General features: G+C 35.2%; 1 protein-coding gene across 1 annotated transcript; it reads left to right on the top strand.

Moving 5' to 3' along the window:
* Window positions 1–522: 522 nt before the first annotated feature.
* Window positions 523–19,061, top strand: LOC126976162 (histone acetyltransferase type B catalytic subunit). Its single transcript, XM_050824391.1, has 8 exons — window positions 523–854; window positions 1,005–1,174; window positions 5,794–5,965; window positions 6,858–7,017; window positions 11,671–11,842; window positions 13,227–13,375; window positions 17,109–17,277; window positions 17,844–19,061. Exons 1-8 carry the CDS (start codon window positions 794–796, stop codon window positions 18,009–18,011), a joined length of 1,221 nt encoding a protein of 406 aa, XP_050680348.1. The 5' UTR covers window positions 523–793; the 3' UTR covers window positions 18,012–19,061.
* The last annotated feature ends 1,025 nt before the right edge of the window (window positions 19,062–20,086 follow it).

Below are 20,086 nucleotides of genomic sequence, written 5' to 3'. Positions count from 1 at the left end.
ACTATACCTGCTAGTTATGGTACCGATGCAAGAAGACGTCCTTCAGCACCATAAGGGTGCAATATAATGATGCATATCGCGTTCGAAGTTTCCAAAGTGTTGCAGCGCGTCGAGCATGTTTGCCGAGGCGGGAAAGCCCGTTTTTTTGCTGTTTTCAGAGCTTGTTTAAATTTCCGTCCGGGAAAGATTGTGTAGCTCTGTTATCAGCATTCGAGGTGGTGGGCCAGGACCTGCATAGTCCAAGTAATAGCTCATTGGCTCTCGACACATTGGGAAGCAAATAGAAAATAACTTTTCACACAAGGCTGTATTCTTTTTGCTTTTATCGGATTGAATTAAAAAATTGCATAAATTACTACTCTCTCTACGACTAAATATTGTGGTATAGGATTTTATGCCTTAAATAAGGATTTATTGCTATTAGAATATTGAAACTGGAATAGTTGATGTTTTTGTCATTGAGAATATACTCTATGGTCTATATAGACTAAAGTTCGACATACTCATTGGACATACTCGTAAAAATTCTGTGGAGCGAATTCAAAGTCAAACGATTGAACAAGGAAGGGAAGAATTAATAAACAAGGATATGCAATTGCCAATTTCCAATTAAAAAGCTCGAAGTGAATGAAAGTTAGATATGGCAATTTGAAATAGTTTCACAGCGGCATATTCTTGTAAATTGGTCTGAAGGTGCTCGTATTAAATTATTTACCTAAGAAATTAAGTGGTTGAAAGATAAGGCCATTGGTTTCGCGCGGGAATCGGAGCAAATTCTATAAAAATCTTAAAAATGAATGACGGGTTAGGACATTTAGTGGTCGATGGAAACGAGGTTCTCGAATTTAAACTGGGTGAGTAAAATATTTTCATAATTATTTATTTAAATAGACTTGGAGAACAAACAAACCCGGTTCATAAATTTATTTTTTCATACCTTCTTACATCGTTTCGTATACAAGGTATTTCGATTTCATTTAATAAAAACACACAATGTATTACAGTTAGAGATCAAGACGATCTCGAAGATGATAAAACAAGTTTTGGACCTGAAATGTGTCATCAAGTATTTGGCGAAAACGAAAACATATTTGGTTATACAGACTTACAGATCAAGCTATATTACAGCGCAGGAAATCTTCAGACCTATCTAGGAATATCTTACACAGACAAGGTTAGTGCTTCTATAAAGTTTAATTATACATTTTATGTTAAAAAGGCTATTTTTGTAACATTCAGATATTATATTGTTCAGAAATCAACATCCATAATTATAATTGAGGAATGTTTTCGTATTATGATATGTATAAATGTGTTAAATTAAAAACATGAGACTAACATTACACTGTAGGAATATACTTAAATTTAAAAAAACTTAAACATAAAGGTATTTACTTATTGAAGCTTAGAGAAAATATTTTTTTATTAAGCTTATATGACATGCACACTAAATGATGATGATGAGGACTTAGAACAGAAATGCAAATAGCTGGAAGTGAAAAAATATGTGAGTGCGGTTTTACCAGTGGGAGGTTCCTTTGCACAGGAAGCCGGCTCGATTATGGGTACCACAACGGCGCCTATTTCTGCCGTGATGCAGTAATGTGTAAGCATAGGTCTGAAGGGCGCCATAGCTAGTGAAATTACTGGGCAAATGAGGCTTAACATCTTATGTCTCAAGGTGACGAGCTCAATTGTAGTGCCACTCAGAATTTTTGGGTTTTTTGAGAATCCTGAGCCGCACTGCATTGTAATGGGCATGGCGTATCAATTACCATCAGCTGAACGTCCTGCTCATCTCGTCCGTTATTATCATAAAAAAAAATAACATGTCTCTGTCACAGCAGAGCAAGAGCCTGTGAACCCCAGACCTACATTATTTTATAAAAGCTGAAAGTTTATCAGCAAATGCTCCCAACACAGGTAAGAACAATGGACCATTATGGAATAAATACATCAAATAATAAAGTGTGATTTTTCAATATTACCTTCAGAAAATTATTAAAAATCATGTTATTCATTGCCAGATACCCTTAATGTTCATGAAATTATAATTATGCTTTCACCATAGTATAAAAGCTGATTTTTTTATATAATACTTGGATAATTAGTAGATGATAATTCCTCATTAGCACTTTTGATAGTCCCAACCACTTGGCAGGCAAACATTGTAAATCGTAAGAAGAGATTCGTGATTAGAATGACTTATGCAAATAAACTTTTTGGTGCAGTGATAGTCTATGTAAATTTTGAAAACATTCTAAGAAAAGACATTCGATGCTACAACTATGTTAAATTGTTAAAATTTTTAATTTATTCTGTTAATAACAGGTTTAAAAAAAGCAACATAAAATATTCCACCACCCACTTTCTCTTGCAACACCAGAGGAATCACAGTGTTGCCGGCCTTTAAGGTGAACATGCTTATTTTTAAGGTACCTATGTCTTATTGTCCCAGAAACACCACACAAGGAAGTTCATTCCACAGCTTACAACAACAGTACATGGAAGAAAGCTCCTTGAAAACCGCACTGTGGAGGACCCTCACACATCCAGATGGTGGGGATGATATCCTAACTTGTGGTGTGTCATGCCAAGGTGGAATTCGGCGGCAGGAATCAGATGAAGCAGCTATTTGGAACAATCCCCATGATAAATGCGGTAGAAGACACACAATGAAGTGATGTCTCTATGCAACACCAAGTGATCCAGCCTTTCACAAAGCACTGGGTCCCCGACAATTCGAGCTGCTGTGCGTTGCACGCGCTCTAATGGATCGTGCTGAAACTGGGGTGCGCCAGCCCAGAGATGACAGCAATACTCCATGTTTGGCCGGATCTGCGCTTTGTAGAGCGCTATAATGTGGGCCGGCTTGAAGTATTGCTGTGCTGTATTTATGACGCCCTTTTTCTTCGAAGCCAATTTGGCTTTGCACTCCAGATGGCCGCGGAATTGGCAATCGCTCGAGATTTCGAGACCCAGAATTCCAATACTAGGCGAGGCTGTAAGGGAAATGTTGTCGAAGCTCGGTGATACGACAAATGGTTTTTTTTAGTGGTATACGCGCAAACTTGAGTCTTCTGGGGGTTAAATTGGACAAGATTCAATTTACCCCATTCTTGCGAGACCTGCATGGCCCGTGTATACGGCATCGCCCGTGCTGTCGTCTCCATCGCAATGTATGTTGGAGGTGTCCAACATATCATTGCTATGCAGAAGAAACAGTGAGATAGCACACCGCCTTGGGGCAATGCAGCGTTCACGGGCTTGGGATTCGAGCAATAACCGACCTGTATGCTGCGCCCAGTGAGGAAGCTGGAGTTCCACTTGCATAAGGTCTCGGGAAGCCCAAATGATGGAAGTTTTGCGAGAAGCGCCCGTCATCTATGTGCTAGGTATACCAGAAGATTGCCTGCCGACCGACCATGGCGAAAGCGGTACTGTCGGTCATTGATTAACTGGTGACCCTCTAGGTATACCATGAGCTGGCAGTTAATTATGCTCTCCATGATTTCGGAGAGCAGGGAGGTAATAGCTATAGGCCTGTAGTTTGCCTGATCCGAACTGTCACCTTTTTTTGAATCGGATGGACAAGGGCTGACTTCCATGAGTCAGGGACTACGCCTTTTGAATAAGATTGCCGGAATAAACGCGATAGCACCGGCGTCAACTCAGGGGCACACGTTCTAAGCACGATTGGAGAAATGCCATCCGGCCCGTTCGACTTCCTAACGAAAACAGAGCTCGTCTAACAGTTTTATGTCTGAACTGTACTTCAGTCATAGAGCTCTGATACCGATGGTTGACGGTGTTTGTCCGTTGTCGTCAAGGGTCGAGTTGGAGGCAAAAAGAGCGCACAGCAGATCGGCTTTCTCTTTTGCCGTATGGGCCAGGGTGTCATTCCTCATGTGCATCGGCGGCAGGGACGGCTGGTTGAAGTTACCAAGAGCAGCTTTCGACAACGACCAGAACTTGCGTGTTCCGGTCGGGTAACTAGGAAGCTGCTTGCCGATTTTGACGGTTGCTTCGATTTCGCACGGGCGATTTGCCGCTTAAAAAATCTGGAGGCATGGTTATATTCTATCTTAAGAACTTTGTAGTTCGGATCCTTTGAGCCCAACGCCGCAGCGCAACTTCGATACGCCTGTTGTTTGCAGTCAGGTGCTGCTTTAACTGACGCATCGAACCAGGGCCGTGATCTGCCACCGATCGGTACTACAGTTGGTTTAAAAATATCCATGCCCTAGGGGGCATACACTAGGATACTAGTGCCTACACTAGGATCATCCGAAGGGAAACAAACCTTGCCCCAAAGTTAGGATGCAAAAAAGGAACGCATCATATCCCAATCTGCTGACTTGTAGTGCCAAACGCGGCGGGTCGTATCGCTAGGTCGAGATATCTGCGTCTCCGTAAGGAAACACAGAGGCGGCTGCGCCGTCTCAAGGTGGGGGTGGAATTTAGAGTTTGGCGTTTAAATTGGAGTGAATTCCCCTGATATTGCAAAAGTCTACGTTAAGCTTGGAGCGGAGTGCCGTGGTACGTGAGCCGGTACCCTCCTGGGGTAAAATCCCTTTAAGCAAAAGTAAGTATATATAAAAGTCGGCTTTTATTTATACATTTCTTAAATCATCTCAACAAGACAAGACAACATCATCAACAAGATAATAAATAACGTAAGTGAAATTATAATTTCATGAAAATTAAGGGTGTCTGGCAAGAGTTTGCCTGGATGTTACGTGTTTGGTAATGAATAACGTGATTTTTAATAATATTCTGAAGGTAATACCGAAAAATCACACTTTACTATTTGATGTATTTAGATCGGTATTTTACACACCTTTAGTACCGTTTACGTGCCTAAGCCACGTCTGGCAAGGGGTTAGAACTGTCAAAAGTGTCTGGCTAATGAGGAACCATCATCTACTTGGTTGGTTGATAGTATTATTACTCAAGTATTATATATAAAATTCAGCTGTTATACTATGACATAAGTAAAATTATAATTTCATGAAGATTAAGGGTGTCTGGCAATGAATAACGTGATTTTTAATAATGTTCTGAAGATAATAACAAAAGATCGCTCTATTTGATGTATTTAGATCGGTATTTTACACACCTTTAGTACCTTTTACATGCCAAAGCCACTGTAACCGAAACTCCATAATGGTCCATTGTTCTCACCTGTGTTGGGAGCATGCGCTGACAAACTTTCAGCTTTTATAAAATAATGTAGGTCTGGGGTTCACGGGCTGTTAGACTAACGCATCCACCAATAAATTAAGAAATGTATTAGCATAAGTTACTAACAAATTATGGATATTGCCTACTTATCTTAAACTAGCTGATACCCCGCGACTTCATCCGCGTACACACTTGCAACACACGGAGCACGTAGTAGTGACATTTCACGTAAATCTTTAAAATAAAACACGTAACCAAAAACACTTCTGAATTATTCTGTTGTGATACTTTTTGTTGATAATAATGTGTTCTGCAAAGTCGTAGTACATTATTTTACTCTCTCATCAATAGTTTTCGCAGCGCACGCGATGTAATGAATATTTTAGGTATTGTTTTACACCTTGGGTTACATTAATGGAGTTTTAGTAAGGATCCCTAAATTTTTGTAAATATTATATATATACAACGAGGGATAGTGTAACTTCCCAACAGTGAAAGAATTTTTCAAATCGATTCAGTAGGTTCGGAGCCTATTCAATGCACACAAACAATCAAATATTTCCTCTTTATAATATTAGTATAGATAAAGATTATTATATCATTTTTCAGATTGATTCCAAAAAGTTTGGGGGCCTTAAGGCTGATGATATAGAAGGTGAAATAAAAAAAGTATTAGCACCAGGATATGTCACCAATATAGACCAATTTGTCTCTATGCTGAAAAAGGATAAGATATTCACTCCATATGGAAAGCTTATCCAGTCATTTAATATTGAATCTAGTGAGTACAAAAAATTAATCATGAATAGTGGTTCAGTTCAGAACATGTTAAGACTAGAGTAATAAATCAACAGCTTACAGACACTAAATGAAAAAAGTTCTTACTTCATAAACTATTTTATTAATTGTAATCATTTGATATAATGATATAAAGTGTAATACATAAAGTTTGGAAGCTTTTTTATGGTACAGTAGGACAAACAGACATACAAGGTCAACTGATGGTATGTAGTCTCTTGTAACGACAACATAGGAACCACAGTAGTGTTACTAACCTTTCTAAAGTGTTGAATAAACATACATTTGAATTTGAAATAACACACTTATTAGAAACAATGAATACCATGACGAGGATCAATGGTTCAACCTTAGATAATAAACTATGTTATGTATAGATAATGTCACTTGCTCTTAGACAACCAATGAGAACAGGCCAGGAATATGAGTTTTGTGTGTGTGACAAGCTATGTCTTACACTCGCGGTTTGTATGACACTTAAAATTTGGTAACATACATAATTACAGTAGGACAAACAGACAATTAAAAGTTTACACACATAGGAAAGGATACATGATATAAGAGTTAAGTGGACAATAAAACGAAAATTATATGAGATGATAAAGAAAAAACATAACAAAAGACCAAAAATTTACTATTACTATACCAATTATTTATATGTATTACCAGTATCAAGGCAATAAATGCTCACTACCGAATATTTTATTAAATAAGAGGGGGCAAACGGGCAAGAGGCTCACTTGGTGGGGACCGTTGATGTGGACATCCTCAACACCAGGGGTGAAGAGACGTGTTGCCGGCCTTAATATAGTATTGCTTCAAACAACTTTTTAATGTTTTTTTTTTTTCAATTTAATTTGATTGTTTTTGATTAGATAATGGCGGCCCAAAGCGAACTTTTGAAGTGTATTACTGTGAAACATCCACTCCTGGCTTTCTGGCATATCACGAGCGCTTGCAAACATTTTTGCTCTGGTATGTTGATGCAGCATCATTCATTGATGTAGATGATGATCAGTGGACATTCTTCATCATGTAAGTTGTTTTTTTTTTGCATACTTTCATTCTTATATTTCAGTGAGTCTCTTGGATAAACATACTTTTTAATACGGCAAAGAACTATAAATTCTACCGTACATACGTCTTATGTACGCACGCAAGAACTTACGACATTTTTTAACTGAAAACCATGGTTTATCGGAAATAGGAAATATAAAACTTTGATTTTGTATTAACATAAAAAACAGATGTCTATAAATAATTAACAACAAAATACCTGTTTACACCTGGCAACCCTAACGTTGCGGCTGACTGAGAGTTGGTAATCACTTTTTTTTTTCAATTACTTTAAAATTACGTTAAATTGATTTAAAAACGTATACTTCGCGAATCGTTTATTGAAATCATGTAAACCTCTGCTTGCGGCCATTTTTTATCTGGCTACCATGGTTTATCGTAAATAGTAAATATAAAACTTTAATTTTGTATTACAATTATAAAAAAAAACAGATGACTACGAATAATGAATAAAAATGTACCTGTTTTTACACCTGGTAACCTTTATGTTACGGCTGACTGAGAACTGGCAACCATATTCTTTCCAATTCTTGACATAATTTCCTTTAAAATGACGTTTATTAAAAAACATATAAAGTCAAAGTCAAAATATTTTATTGACATAAAATCAAAAGATGCTTGTCAACGTAAATCACAAAAAATACAATTCATAAAAATACATATTAATCACACAAAAGTTTAAACATATACATATTTTTAAAATAATGCAATCCAGTAAAACAAAACAAGGCTGAACCATAAAATCCTAGAATTACATACCATAGTTAAGAAATCATGAATTATAACATTTTATTTGATTTCATTATTTATCTGACAAAATAAATATGTCGCCATGACAACGCCGATCGCCGCCAAGCCGATCATAGACCAACGTACAGAAATGACAAAATATTGATGCTGTCTGCTCCGGGATGATCGAGGTAGAATATTTTAGGAATTGATGTATAAAAGTCGTTGTTGCAGTGAATGTAATACGAAATGTAATAATTTTTAATAAACAAGTGCGTATATAGGTAGCTAAACTATCAAACTACTAAAACAAGTTTTAGGGTAGGTAGCGGATGTAGACAGTGAGTGCTATTTGCTTACATAGGAGTTTTTTCAGTAACACTGTCCCTTTCAGTATACCCCTTTCTAACTGCAGATGAATCAATGGATCATTTTCTTCTTCTCCCATTACCTTATTGTAATAAACCCTCAACAAAAAGACATTCATAAATAATATAAGATACAAAAAACAATAATTGTAATCTTAAAACTTTTTGGGAGCCGTCGTAATTGTAAAAATGGGACCCTTACTGTATACCAGATACCTTTCGGTTTTATTGTGGTGTCTGTATGTTTTTCATTATTTTTTGTATAAATAATTGATATCATCAATGTGGCAATATATTATAATCAATATTTTTTTTGAAATCAATGCCGCATTATCTACCTAATTACAATGCAGTTTTACTACTTTATAGCTTTTACTACATGAACTCATGTATAAATCGTAATTTAGGCATAAATCACGGTGTACGATAAAAAATCATATCTGATGAATTAACTGTATTTTTCTATACAAATACGAAGCAATTATCAAATTAGAGTTATTTCTTTTTCGCTTGCGATAATTGCATTTACTATCGTTCTTTGACGTGTAATCGTAATGTAGTGTGCTATTGCAATGTTAAATTATTCATGTGTGCGTTAGTGTATCATTTTCAAACACCGAATATCGTCTACGTAACCTATCTCTACTTTTAAATATCATTGGTAAGTTTTCGTATCCTTTTTACAGCAAAAGCTGCTGAACTAAATTTACAAGTTAAATTGTGTAAATAAGGCCCCCACTGCACGGTTGGAATCTAATGTTATACCTAAAAATACTGCATTATCATCAATTTTCAATTAAGTGTCATTAATATTTACTTTTGTATGTACTCCATACATTTGGCAACGTAAATTTCAAACATTTTGTTTTAATTTTATTCAATAATAAATTATTCATATTGAACCGTTTCGATACTCCTAACAAAGCATCGTTTATTTCATACTAGACAGCATACCCGACAGACGTTGTTCTGTATATAATAAATAAAATAATGTTTTTATATGAATTTGTCAATAATATATCATAACATCAAAAATTACTTCGTAAAATATGCACCCTGCTGTCGTAATGAAATTGTTTCACAGTAGAACTGTCAAACCGTGCGTCAATAAATTCTCTCATAGAAATTATGTATGGACACATCAAAGGAAAAACAAATTTGTTGTTTTTATTTCATTTAGCAGTATTTTTCTATTTATTCACCTTTTAAACCTTCTCTGGACTTCCACAAATAATTCAAGACCTAAATTTGCCAAATCGGTCCAGCCGTTCTCGAGTTTTAGCGAGACCAACGAACAGCAATTCATTTTTATATATAGAGATTATATAGGTGCAATTTACATTATAAAATTAGTTATATTAAAATAAATTTCGCTAATACATGGCATATTCCCTAAACATTAAGTTAAAATTAGTTTTATCAAAAACCACATACCTGCAGAATCAAGTGGCGGGATCTTGGAATATAAGTCTCGTTAAATTGTGGCTGTCTGTCACCAAATATAAGCTAGATCTATCTAGCTATAATGTTGTTAAGTTCGCATCATTGTCTTGATGTACGTGCTACCAAAGAGTAGACAGATCCGTTCCCTCAACATTGTCACAGGGAAAATCCTTGAGCCATGGATATGTCATAATTCCATGTCCTTCAATTCATTGTATGGCATTCTATTCATGAAATTCACAAACAGTTTTCAAAGAACTTAAAATATTTTATATATTTCTCAGGTCACACAATTGCAATAGACAAAAAAGGACTTGAAATCTTTCAAATCAAATGGTAAATTGTTTAGATTTGAAAGAAAGTGTAAAGTAAAGAACAATGGCGAAATTTTACCTGACTATAGGAATAACCGTCTAAGGTTAGGATAGTTACAAAAAAAACTTCGTAGATAAATTGACTTGTTAGATAAAATTGTATTGCAAAAGGAACCGGGGAAATAAATAAAATATTTATTTCATTTTCACATTATATGCTGTCACGACTATGAAATCACATCCATTTTAGGTTAGATCAAGGAAAGCTATCTGTCAATATGACTGACAGCGATGAGCGAGTGATGAATGAGTTTCTAATGTCTATACCTGTCACCTATGATCTACCTAATGCTAATAATACCTATCAATTATAGTTACCGCTGTTGTGTTGTTTTGTGCTTTCTTTATTTTAATAAGTAGTTTCTATTTTACCTGGCTTGGTTTTGGACTTGAATAATATCTTTCTCTCGTTTTAAACTCTGAACCTCATTTTGAACTACTTCTGCTCTCCATTACCGGACTATGATATGCCCCACGATTTGGTCTAACGTACGCTGTTTATATAACAATAAACAAAATAAAATATTTTGCTTGTTTAATTTACTGCTACCTACTTCTATAAAATAAGATCTTGGATTGAGAAAAAGACATTAGAAAACTAGGTACTTATTTTCTTATCAGTTTTTTAAGATTATAAAAATGGAAGTACTTAGTTTAAAAGACTCTTATAAAATTACTTATAAAGCTATGGACAACCAACTCTGGTTTGTTGCAAATAAACTGTTATTACCATTGCATCAAGTAACAAGTTTCCATTTTATCATAATATAATACTCAGAGTTGTTGACCGTAGACAGTAGTACCGTAGTCGTTAGTAATTAGGTATTTATTAACTATTTGCCTATGGTTATTAGTTCCTATCCTTAAAGATTCTTGGAATTGGTGTTATTCAGTGTTATTGTTGTTGGAACATGTTAGTTGGAATATAATAGATAAGTATAATATAGTTAGAACGGTAAAGTAATAAAAATAAATACCTAACCTAAAAACTCAAACAAAATAATCATTTATTTCTCCATTATCCCGGTTCCAAATTAAAAATGAATAATGTCAGTAGACGCAGAAAATTATAGAGAATTAATTAGTACACGTCAGTTCTTAAGACGCTTCCATTCAATTTCAAATATTTTGTAGTATGAAACTTCGCCATTGTTCTTTCCCAACTGTAAAGTAGATCCCGTAGATGGAGCCACAACCCGAGATTTGAACAAGACATACCAAGATTTTCGATCCATACGTCACTCTAACGGTTGGCTCAGCTGGTAAGAGCGCTAGGACGGAAAGCGAGGTCGCGGGTGCGAGTCCCACATCTATACATATAAATAAAATTGGAGTGTCTGTTTGTAATAATGAAATAGCCGATTTTTACTACATCTATATGAATAAATTCTATCATACGGTACATACACCAAAGTAACATTTTTTTTATACAATTTTTGTTTGTCTGTCTGTTCCGGCTAATCTCTGAAATGGCTGGACCGATTTTGACGGGACTTTGATTGGCAGGTAGCTTATGTAATAAGGAGTAACTTAGGCTACGTTTATTTTAGAAAAATAAAGTAATTTAGCAATGTCCAAGAAACGGTTTAACTCTAAAAATAATTTATATGTTAAAACAATGTTTGCCAGGTCAGCTAATCGTTCATAAAATTTGGTTATAAATTTAATTTGTATATGAAATGATATATTATTTACAGGTACGAGAAGTATCCGTCCAACTCGCTCTCGGGCACGTGTTCGTACGCCACGTGTGCGTACGCGACAGTGTATCGCTACTACGCCTATCCGGCGCACCTGCGCCCGCGCATCTCTCAGGTGCTGACGCTGCCACCCTTCAGGAAACTGGGACTGTGCGCTAATCTTGTTAAGGTATGAAATACCTCTGGAAATACATCTTATAAACCTGTAAAAATAGCAAATATTATAGAATAAACTAAGTATACGGTATGGGTATTAAAAAGGTACGCTATTAAGAACAAAATATAGATATATATTGCAATAGTGTTAGGGCTATAAATAAATAATAGTAGATTGTTAACCAAGAGTCGAAAGAATCAATTCCTGAGGTATTTAAACGCCCAAGCACAGCGAGGGCGGCTATAGTCCGAGTAGGAATTGATTCTTTCGACCCGTGTTAAACACGCTTTATTTCATTTCAAATATGAGGAAAATAAAACTAGTTGTTTATATAAACTATTTATTGATAATATATAATAATATTAGTGGTACCTATTTAAAATGAATTGTCAAATTAGGATAATTCGACTTTTTAAATTTTAAATATGGAACTCACCGCGCAGTTGTTACGGCTTATCGCTCAAAGAAGTTTGCGCTAAGTTCACACTGGCTGTTTGGAAAGTCACATGGCCGCAGATTTCTTTTTTAATTAGTTTTTTTTTACATAAAACTCTTCACAGCTGACAGCAGTTCTATTTTCAAAGTTCATTCCCGGCCTTAGGTGGGAATTAATTAGTATGAGTTTTTCCCTCTCTATGGAGGGAAGCAGCATTTTCCACCCAATAATCAGATCAAAACAACATTACTTTCCGAGTATGAGAAATGAAAAAATACTTGTAGTACTTGGGTCTGTTTGTCAAAATACAGGTAACTCCTTGATTGGCTCCGGATGCTAAAAGAATATAATGTACATAGGTACTTTGTTCATTACATTTATTTGCTTTTTAATTACAATAAGTACTTTTTGTGAAACAATAAATAAATAAATATAGTTATGGCCAGATTTTTCGATTCTATTCCCAAACAATTTTTATTACCTTATAATCATATTTTTTACCATATCTGTTACTGCAGACATATTTTAAATCAGCAGTTATCAATATTTGATATTGTGTTACACATATAATAAACTAGCTGACCCGGCAAACGTTGTTTTGCCATATAAAGTATAATTCACGCGATAGTTTTATAAGTAATAAAATATTGCCTATATTATAGCCTGTACATCATTTTGTTCTATTGTCAATAGTTTTTGCAGCGCACGCAAAAATAGGTTTTCGATTTTACACCTTGTGTTACAAAATAGCAATTTTATTACGGATCCCTAATCTTGAAAAAAAAAGCCTATAGCCTTCCGATAAATGGACTACCCAACACTGAAAGAATCATTCAAATCGGACCAGTAGTACCAGAGATTAGCGCGTTCAAACAAACAAACAAACACTGCAACTTTATAATAGTATAGATTAAATGAGTAAGATACATACATTCATTGAACTATCCTGAACTGTTTCAGACTATATACTCGCACTTTGTGATTAAACCGGAGGTATTGGATATGACCGTTGAGGATCCTTCCCAGGATTTCCAAAGAATTCGTGATTATGTGGATGCCAAGGATTGTGAGCTGCTGCCAGCATTCCAACCGGACCAACTTGCTCAAGGGTAATTATTCTCATATCATCATCTTGTGGATACCATAGTTTACAATCACCGAGTTCAATTGATGTTAGTAAGGCAAGAATCTTTAGCCAAGTTCTTCTAATGATATCAATTTCAATAACATAAAAGCTCTATTATAACCCATCTAGCCCAGTTGAACGGGAAAGCATCATCAGCAGAGGTTGTTTTATCTTCCAATAAAGATGATGAACCCCTATCTATCGTATTGCTATAAGTAAGCTGACCCCCCAACAAAAATTTTGAAAAGATATATGTTTCTTATATATATATTGCTTCATGAGCAATGCTAGCATATAGAAAGAATTTTGATGTGAAGCAATGGTAGCATATGAAACAGATTTTTGATATGGAAAAATGCTTGCATACGAAAAAGATCCTTGATATGCTATCATATGAAAAATATCTTGATATGCAACAATGCTATCATATGAAAAAATCCTAGATATGCAACAATGCCAGCATATGAAAAAGATCCTTGACATAGAGCAATACTAGCATATGAAAGAGATTGTCGATATGGAACAATGCTAGCATATGAAAAAGATTTTAGAAATGGAACAATATTACCACATGAAAAAGATCCTTGATATGCAACAATGGTAACATATCAAAGAGATTGTAAATATGGAACAATGCTAGCATATGAAAAAGATCCTTCATATGCAACAATGCTATCATATGAAAAAGATCCTTGATATGCAACAATGCTAGCATATGAAAAAGATCCTTGATATGCAACAATGCTAACATATGAAAGAGATTGTAAATATGGAACAATGCTAGCATATGAAAAAGATCGTTGATATGGAACGATGCTAGCATATGAAATATATTGTACATATGGAATTTGTATATATATCTTGTTCCATGAGCAGTGCTAGTATATGAAAGGATCCTAGAGATCTCGCATAGCCACATACATACCTTGAAATCGACGACGACAATCATCTCGAAGAAATCTTGGACAAAAAAAATTACAAATTCAAATATACAATGCCACCATATTAATTTATCTATTCCATTATGGAAATATGGCATTAGGCAGCTGTATTAAGAAACCTTTTTGTATAGGAAAAAAAAAAGACTATGGAGTGTCGCTCCGGATTGATTTGAACCCAAAATTCTGAGCAGCATTGTAATTAACGTCGCTTCATTGTGTGTCTTCTACCGCATTTATCACGGGGAGTGTTCCGAAGAGCTGTTTAACCTGATTCCTGCCGCCGAATTCCACCTTCGCACGACACGCCACAAGTTAGGATATCATCACCATCTCCTCCACAGTGCGGCTTACAAGGAGCTTTCTTCCACGTACTACAAAGCTGTGGAATGAACTTCCTTGTGCGGTGTTTCCGGGACGATACGACATGGGTACCTTCAAAAAAAGCGCGTATACTTTCCTTAAAGGCCGGCAGCGCTCCTGTGATTACTCTGGTGTTGCAAGAGATTGTGGGCGGCGGTGATCACTTAACAACAGGTGACACTCGTTTGTCCTCCTATTCCGTAAAAAAAATGTGCTCGTCACTTTGAAACATAAGATGTTTTGTCCTATTAGCCCAGTAATTTCACTAACTACTGCGCCCTTACCGTAACACAATAACTTCTTACACATTACTGCTTCACGACAGAAAAAAACACCCATCCAAAACAGGCTTACGGCCGCTTTCATTAACGTGTCTCTAGTTACGGATACAATGCTATCAACGTTTAATGACAAGATCTTATCTATCCATAGTTATGTCTAATATAGTTATAGTCCATTGCTTTATGTCAATACGTTATTGAAATGTAAGTAAGCTTAAAAGGAAAGACTTTTCTACCTCTAGTAAGTTAAACTAAGGATAGATAGGTTATTGAAAACGGCCGTTAGAGCATTTATATGTGTAGATAGATTGTGACGGTTGTGAAAACGTCTAAAAAAATTTAGTTTGACAGTTATCTATTTTGAACATTGCACGCACACTAAAGTAATAAACCTGGCCTGTTTTCACTGGTTGTCCAGCAGCATGAGACTTTATCTAGACGTAAAAATTATTTACGACAATAGGTAGCTAAAAAGTAAGCCCACGGAGTTTCTTGCACCCGTTCTTCTCAGGTCTGAGGCATACTATTTCCAATGGTTGGTAGTTTTTTGAGGTTCACTATCTATGCTATCATCTTATACCAGTTCAAGTCGAAATCTCAGTTCCAAAGTGTAATAAGTCTGTAATTCAGTAAGTTTGATATAAGTATGAGATATTTTTCCATAAATGATAACCCACTATTACCAAAGAGAAACAAGTCGATCGGACCTACGCTTTGTAGAACGCTATAATGTGGGCTGGCTTGAAGTACTGCCGTGCTCTATTAATGACGTCCAGTTTCTTCGAAGCCAATTTGGCTTTGCTCTCCAGATGAACGCGGAATAGGCAATCGCTATATGCTGCGGCCAGTGAGGAAGCTGGAGGTCCACTTGCATGCAACTTTCGGGAAGCCCAAATGATGGAAGTTTTGAGAGGAGCGCTTTGTGCCATACACGATAAAAGACCTTCGCTATATCCAGGCTAACTAACAGGCCTTCTCTCTTGCTTTCGACAGCCGCCGCCCATTTATGTGTTAAGTATATCAAAAGACCATAGCGAAAGCAGTACTGTCGGTCGGTTAATTATGCTCTCCATGATTTTTGAGAGCAGAGAGGTAATAGTTATAGGCCTGTAGTTTGCCGGATCCGAATATCTACTTTTTGGTTTGTATCGGATGGGCAAGCTTAGTTCCATGAGTCAGCAGGCCTTTTGGGTATTAATGGCGGAATAAATGCGTTAGCACCGGTGTCAACTTAGCTCGCCTAATAGTTTTCTGTCTGAACTGTACTTCAGGCATAGAGTTCTGACACCGGTATGGTCGGCGGTGTTTTTCCCTTGTCGTTGACAGTTGAGGTTTTTCTTTTCGAACCCTTTTCCGAATTGTTACTCTTTGTAACTTAGGTATCGAATGTATCTGCTATTTCGTGGCGGATGTGCGTTCTACTACTACAAAAATTTTTATTCAAATCACAACTCACAATTACCTTTTTTAAGTATGGTCACAATAAAAAAGACTCCCATTTCTTCCAAGTCGTACCATATTATGAATAGTAATATCAGAATTTTCACCAGCTATATAGTAATAAATAATTCAAAGTCAAATGAACTCTATTCATTTAGGATTCAACTAAGCGCTTTTGAATCTGAATATTTCTTTTAAATAACTGATTGCAAGATGTTCTGAAAAAGTAGGGCTCGTAAAATTTCAATCAAATAGGGTATTTTACAATGGCTGTAATATAAATAACAAATTATTTTGTGAGGTGCTGCAACCAATATATATGTATCGTGTTTGAATAATAGCGAATATTTCATAAATATTAATGAAGATAAATATGAATAAACTGTATAAATATAAATTATCGTATATTGGATGCGTCAACCTTTAGAGCTTGAATTCATTGTTTGTGTAATGATGCTTCGTGAACATGATGGTCGTGATTGCTGTCATAATTAGTAATCGCATCTAACAAATACAATGATTTATTAATTATCGGTCACCTGGCACAACAAGCAGCACTCGTTCACGAGTTGACGCATGGACCTACGCACATATTTGAGGGAATAGAGACGACCCGGCACACGACGCCGCCGCAAGCAATGCCATTTCAGTGAGCATGACGAACTGTGTTTTTAATTTTTTAATATTATTGCAGGTTCTCAGTGGAAATGGCGAATCAGGCGCGAAGTAAATACAAAATCAATAAGAAGCAAGCACGGCGCGTCTATGAAATATTGAGACTCAAACACACCAACACCTCGGACAAGATTGCCTACCAACAGTATAGATTAGATGTAAAGAATAGGCTCAATGCACCCTTCCAGGTCGGTATATTTTTAAAGGTTTTTTCCGATAAAATATTGTTTCGTGTGACGCAAACTTGAGTCTATTAACATTAAGCATTATTATTTTGAATCTCCCAGCACATATTTATTATGCATCGTGATTCAATATATCCTCTTTGAGTTCCATATCCATTTCATTATGCTGCCATTCAGAAATATCATACTTTTTTCTTGTGTCACATGACCGTGAAAGAGTAAAATATTCCTGGGTTCCATCATTTCATTTAACTAATTATTATTTTCATTTTATATTCTTTTTATAATTCATTAATACCACTGGCACGTTTTAAAATATTCAGTCATTAACTAAAATAATTGAAAATAAGAAATTGAAGGTTAGATTTAATGGCTGTATGGGCTCGAACTCTTTGCCTGCCCTAATAATGGACGAAGAAACCAAAAACCAGATGGAACAGAAACGTGACGCCATCTTGACGCCAACTTCCGTTGCATTGTCATCCAGTTACCTCGTAGTCGCGCCTAAAGCAGTTTTACTTTAAAAACAAAAATACTGCCTCAATATAAAGTGAATAAATTATTTCCAGAAAAAGAAGTTGGAAATGAAAAAGCTCCAGAAAGTTCTAAAACCGGACGAGTTCGCAGCGACCCTGACCGCATTGGGTGTGACCGAGACGCAGCACCGACTCGCAAACCACTATCTCGCTCTAGAAGACGAGTACAAACGCGTCATACACCGAATGGAACACTATTAACGTCTATAAAAAATATGTCTCAATTAATACCGTACTATTTGATTTAATATTCGTTGGAATTAAAGCGATGTTACTTTAAAATGATTTTTCGATCTTATAAAGCTGAGATTAATATCATCATACGAATATCATATTACGAACTCACAGAGGAAATAATTTTACTCGATAATTTTCTCTTTCGAGTGATTGAACTGAACCTTAGCTGACTTATTTGTGTGAATGAATAAATTATCTTCGAATTTTGTATTTATTACCTTAGATGGAATTTAATATTTGTTGTGGCAACTCAGAGGCGATTAACGCGCGAAACAGTGTTTGACAGATTTTGATTATTCATCTGTCATTGTCATTTCTAAAATAAAATAAAATGTGTGTTTTAAATAGTTTTTATGTTGCGATTAATAAATAGGTATTAAGAGGTTCCTTATAATGGTATTGGAATACTTTGTTTAACTGCTAAATTTGTACCTTCATTGCTGATTTAAATAGAGATTAATGAATGATTATTGAACGAAATGGTTGGATGTGTTAGTAAATTTGATGCCAAACATGTGTCTACGTTGATACGATGTATCTTAATATCTTAGATCATTTATATGTCTAGGTAGACTGTGAAAACGTCGAAATAAATTGAGTTTAGAACTAATCTCTATTTAGAGCAATTCAGGCACACTAACACAAAGTGTCATACAAATCCTGAGTGTAAGACGTTGCTTGTCACTCACACTAAACAAATATTCCTGGACTGTTTTTATGGGTTGTCTAAGCAAGAGACTATCAAGACGTATTAATTATCTTAACTTTATATTGTGATTTTAATTTGTAAGATTTATTGGGAAATATTCTAATAACCGGAAACTACCAAAAAGTTTGCCATTATCATAGAATAGAAAACCTTATTGTTTTGGTATTTAAAGGTAAAAAAGATTATATGCTCTTGTCGACTATTTCAAGACATAAAACCATGCTTCAATAGTCATTGTAAAATTGTTTCTGTTATTGAATAAACAAAAAATGATTCTTTGTAATAAATATTATTTTGTATTGATCCTTTTTTATTTTATTTCATTATTCTGAAATTAAAAACACCTTAATTATTATGTGTTATAAAAAATATTTCTTATGGTATAAAAATAAATAAATTATATTTAATTACACGTTATTTAACTAAATTATGCAGTATAATAATATTTATCTACACCCATGCTTTAAATTATACATCATCCAAACGAGTGTTGTAATGTTTTACTGAATTTCATAACAACACTCCTTTGTTTTTTTCGATCTCTTCATGCGCAAAGCTTTTGAACAGACAGCCACATTCTTATTGCTCGATGCGTGGTAACTGTATGAATTAAAAAAAAAAATAACATTTTCATTCACGCGCGTTCCACACTATCAGAACGTTGCGCGCCGTAAAAAAAGTAGGTTATACGAATCCCCGCCATTTTTCTTGACAAAATAAGCTATTTTGACAGCACACTGCCGGATATTTTAAACGCTGCAAAAGAACATAATATTCAAGTGAATTTTAATAATTACACTATACAAAATGTAAATTAAAACTAAAAATAAATATTTTTTTCAATAAAACAGTTTATTTGTATATAATCAGCAATGGATGATATTAGGTTACTACAAGGACTGGCTGTTTTAATGTTAGCAGTAAGCTAACTGTTTCAGAATCTTAGAGGATTCATATTCTGGGTGTAGATAAAGTCTGGTATGCAACTGTTCATAATTAGGTATTAAATGTTACTATTATCACCTCGTGTGATAAACCCACATTCGTGTTGTAATACCCCTTATTACACAACAGTTGCATAAATAACTATTACATTCGTTGTATTTAATACCTTCTTTATAACTATATTGCTTAAAGGTCACGAGGCATATTTTTTTAGGGATTTTTGTTTTATCACGCCAAAGAAGAATAACTACTTGCGTGCGTACATAAGTAACATAACTTATGTAGCAGACATATGAGTTAAGTACACACTTATTACACTTTTTTTTCTAAATAGCTTAAGGCGCCTTTAGTGGAAACGGATCACGAAGCAGAATTTTGAGTTTGC

The sequence above is a fragment of the Leptidea sinapis genome, chromosome 2 (genome assembly GCF_905404315.1).
Source record: "Leptidea sinapis chromosome 2, ilLepSina1.1, whole genome shotgun sequence".
Taxonomy (NCBI): Eukaryota; Metazoa; Arthropoda; class Insecta; order Lepidoptera; family Pieridae; genus Leptidea; species Leptidea sinapis.
The sequence above is the reverse complement of the archived record's forward strand: the minus strand, read 5'-3'. Positions and strand labels throughout refer to the sequence as shown.

What these genes read in the sequence shown, in the direction of transcription:
- LOC126976162 (XM_050824391.1), top strand. Translation starts at nt 794, where the DNA reads ATGAATGACGGGTTAGGACATTTAGTGGTCGATGGAAACGAGGTTCTC. An exon ending in GGTTCTCGAATTTAAACTGG is followed by an intron (nt 855 to 1,004) that starts GTGAGTAAAATA and finishes AATGTATTACAG; the next exon opens with TTAGAGATCAAGACGATCTC. An exon ending in TGTGCGCTAATCTTGTTAAG is followed by an intron (nt 11,843 to 13,226) that starts GTATGAAATACC and finishes GAACTGTTTCAG; the next exon opens with ACTATATACTCGCACTTTGT.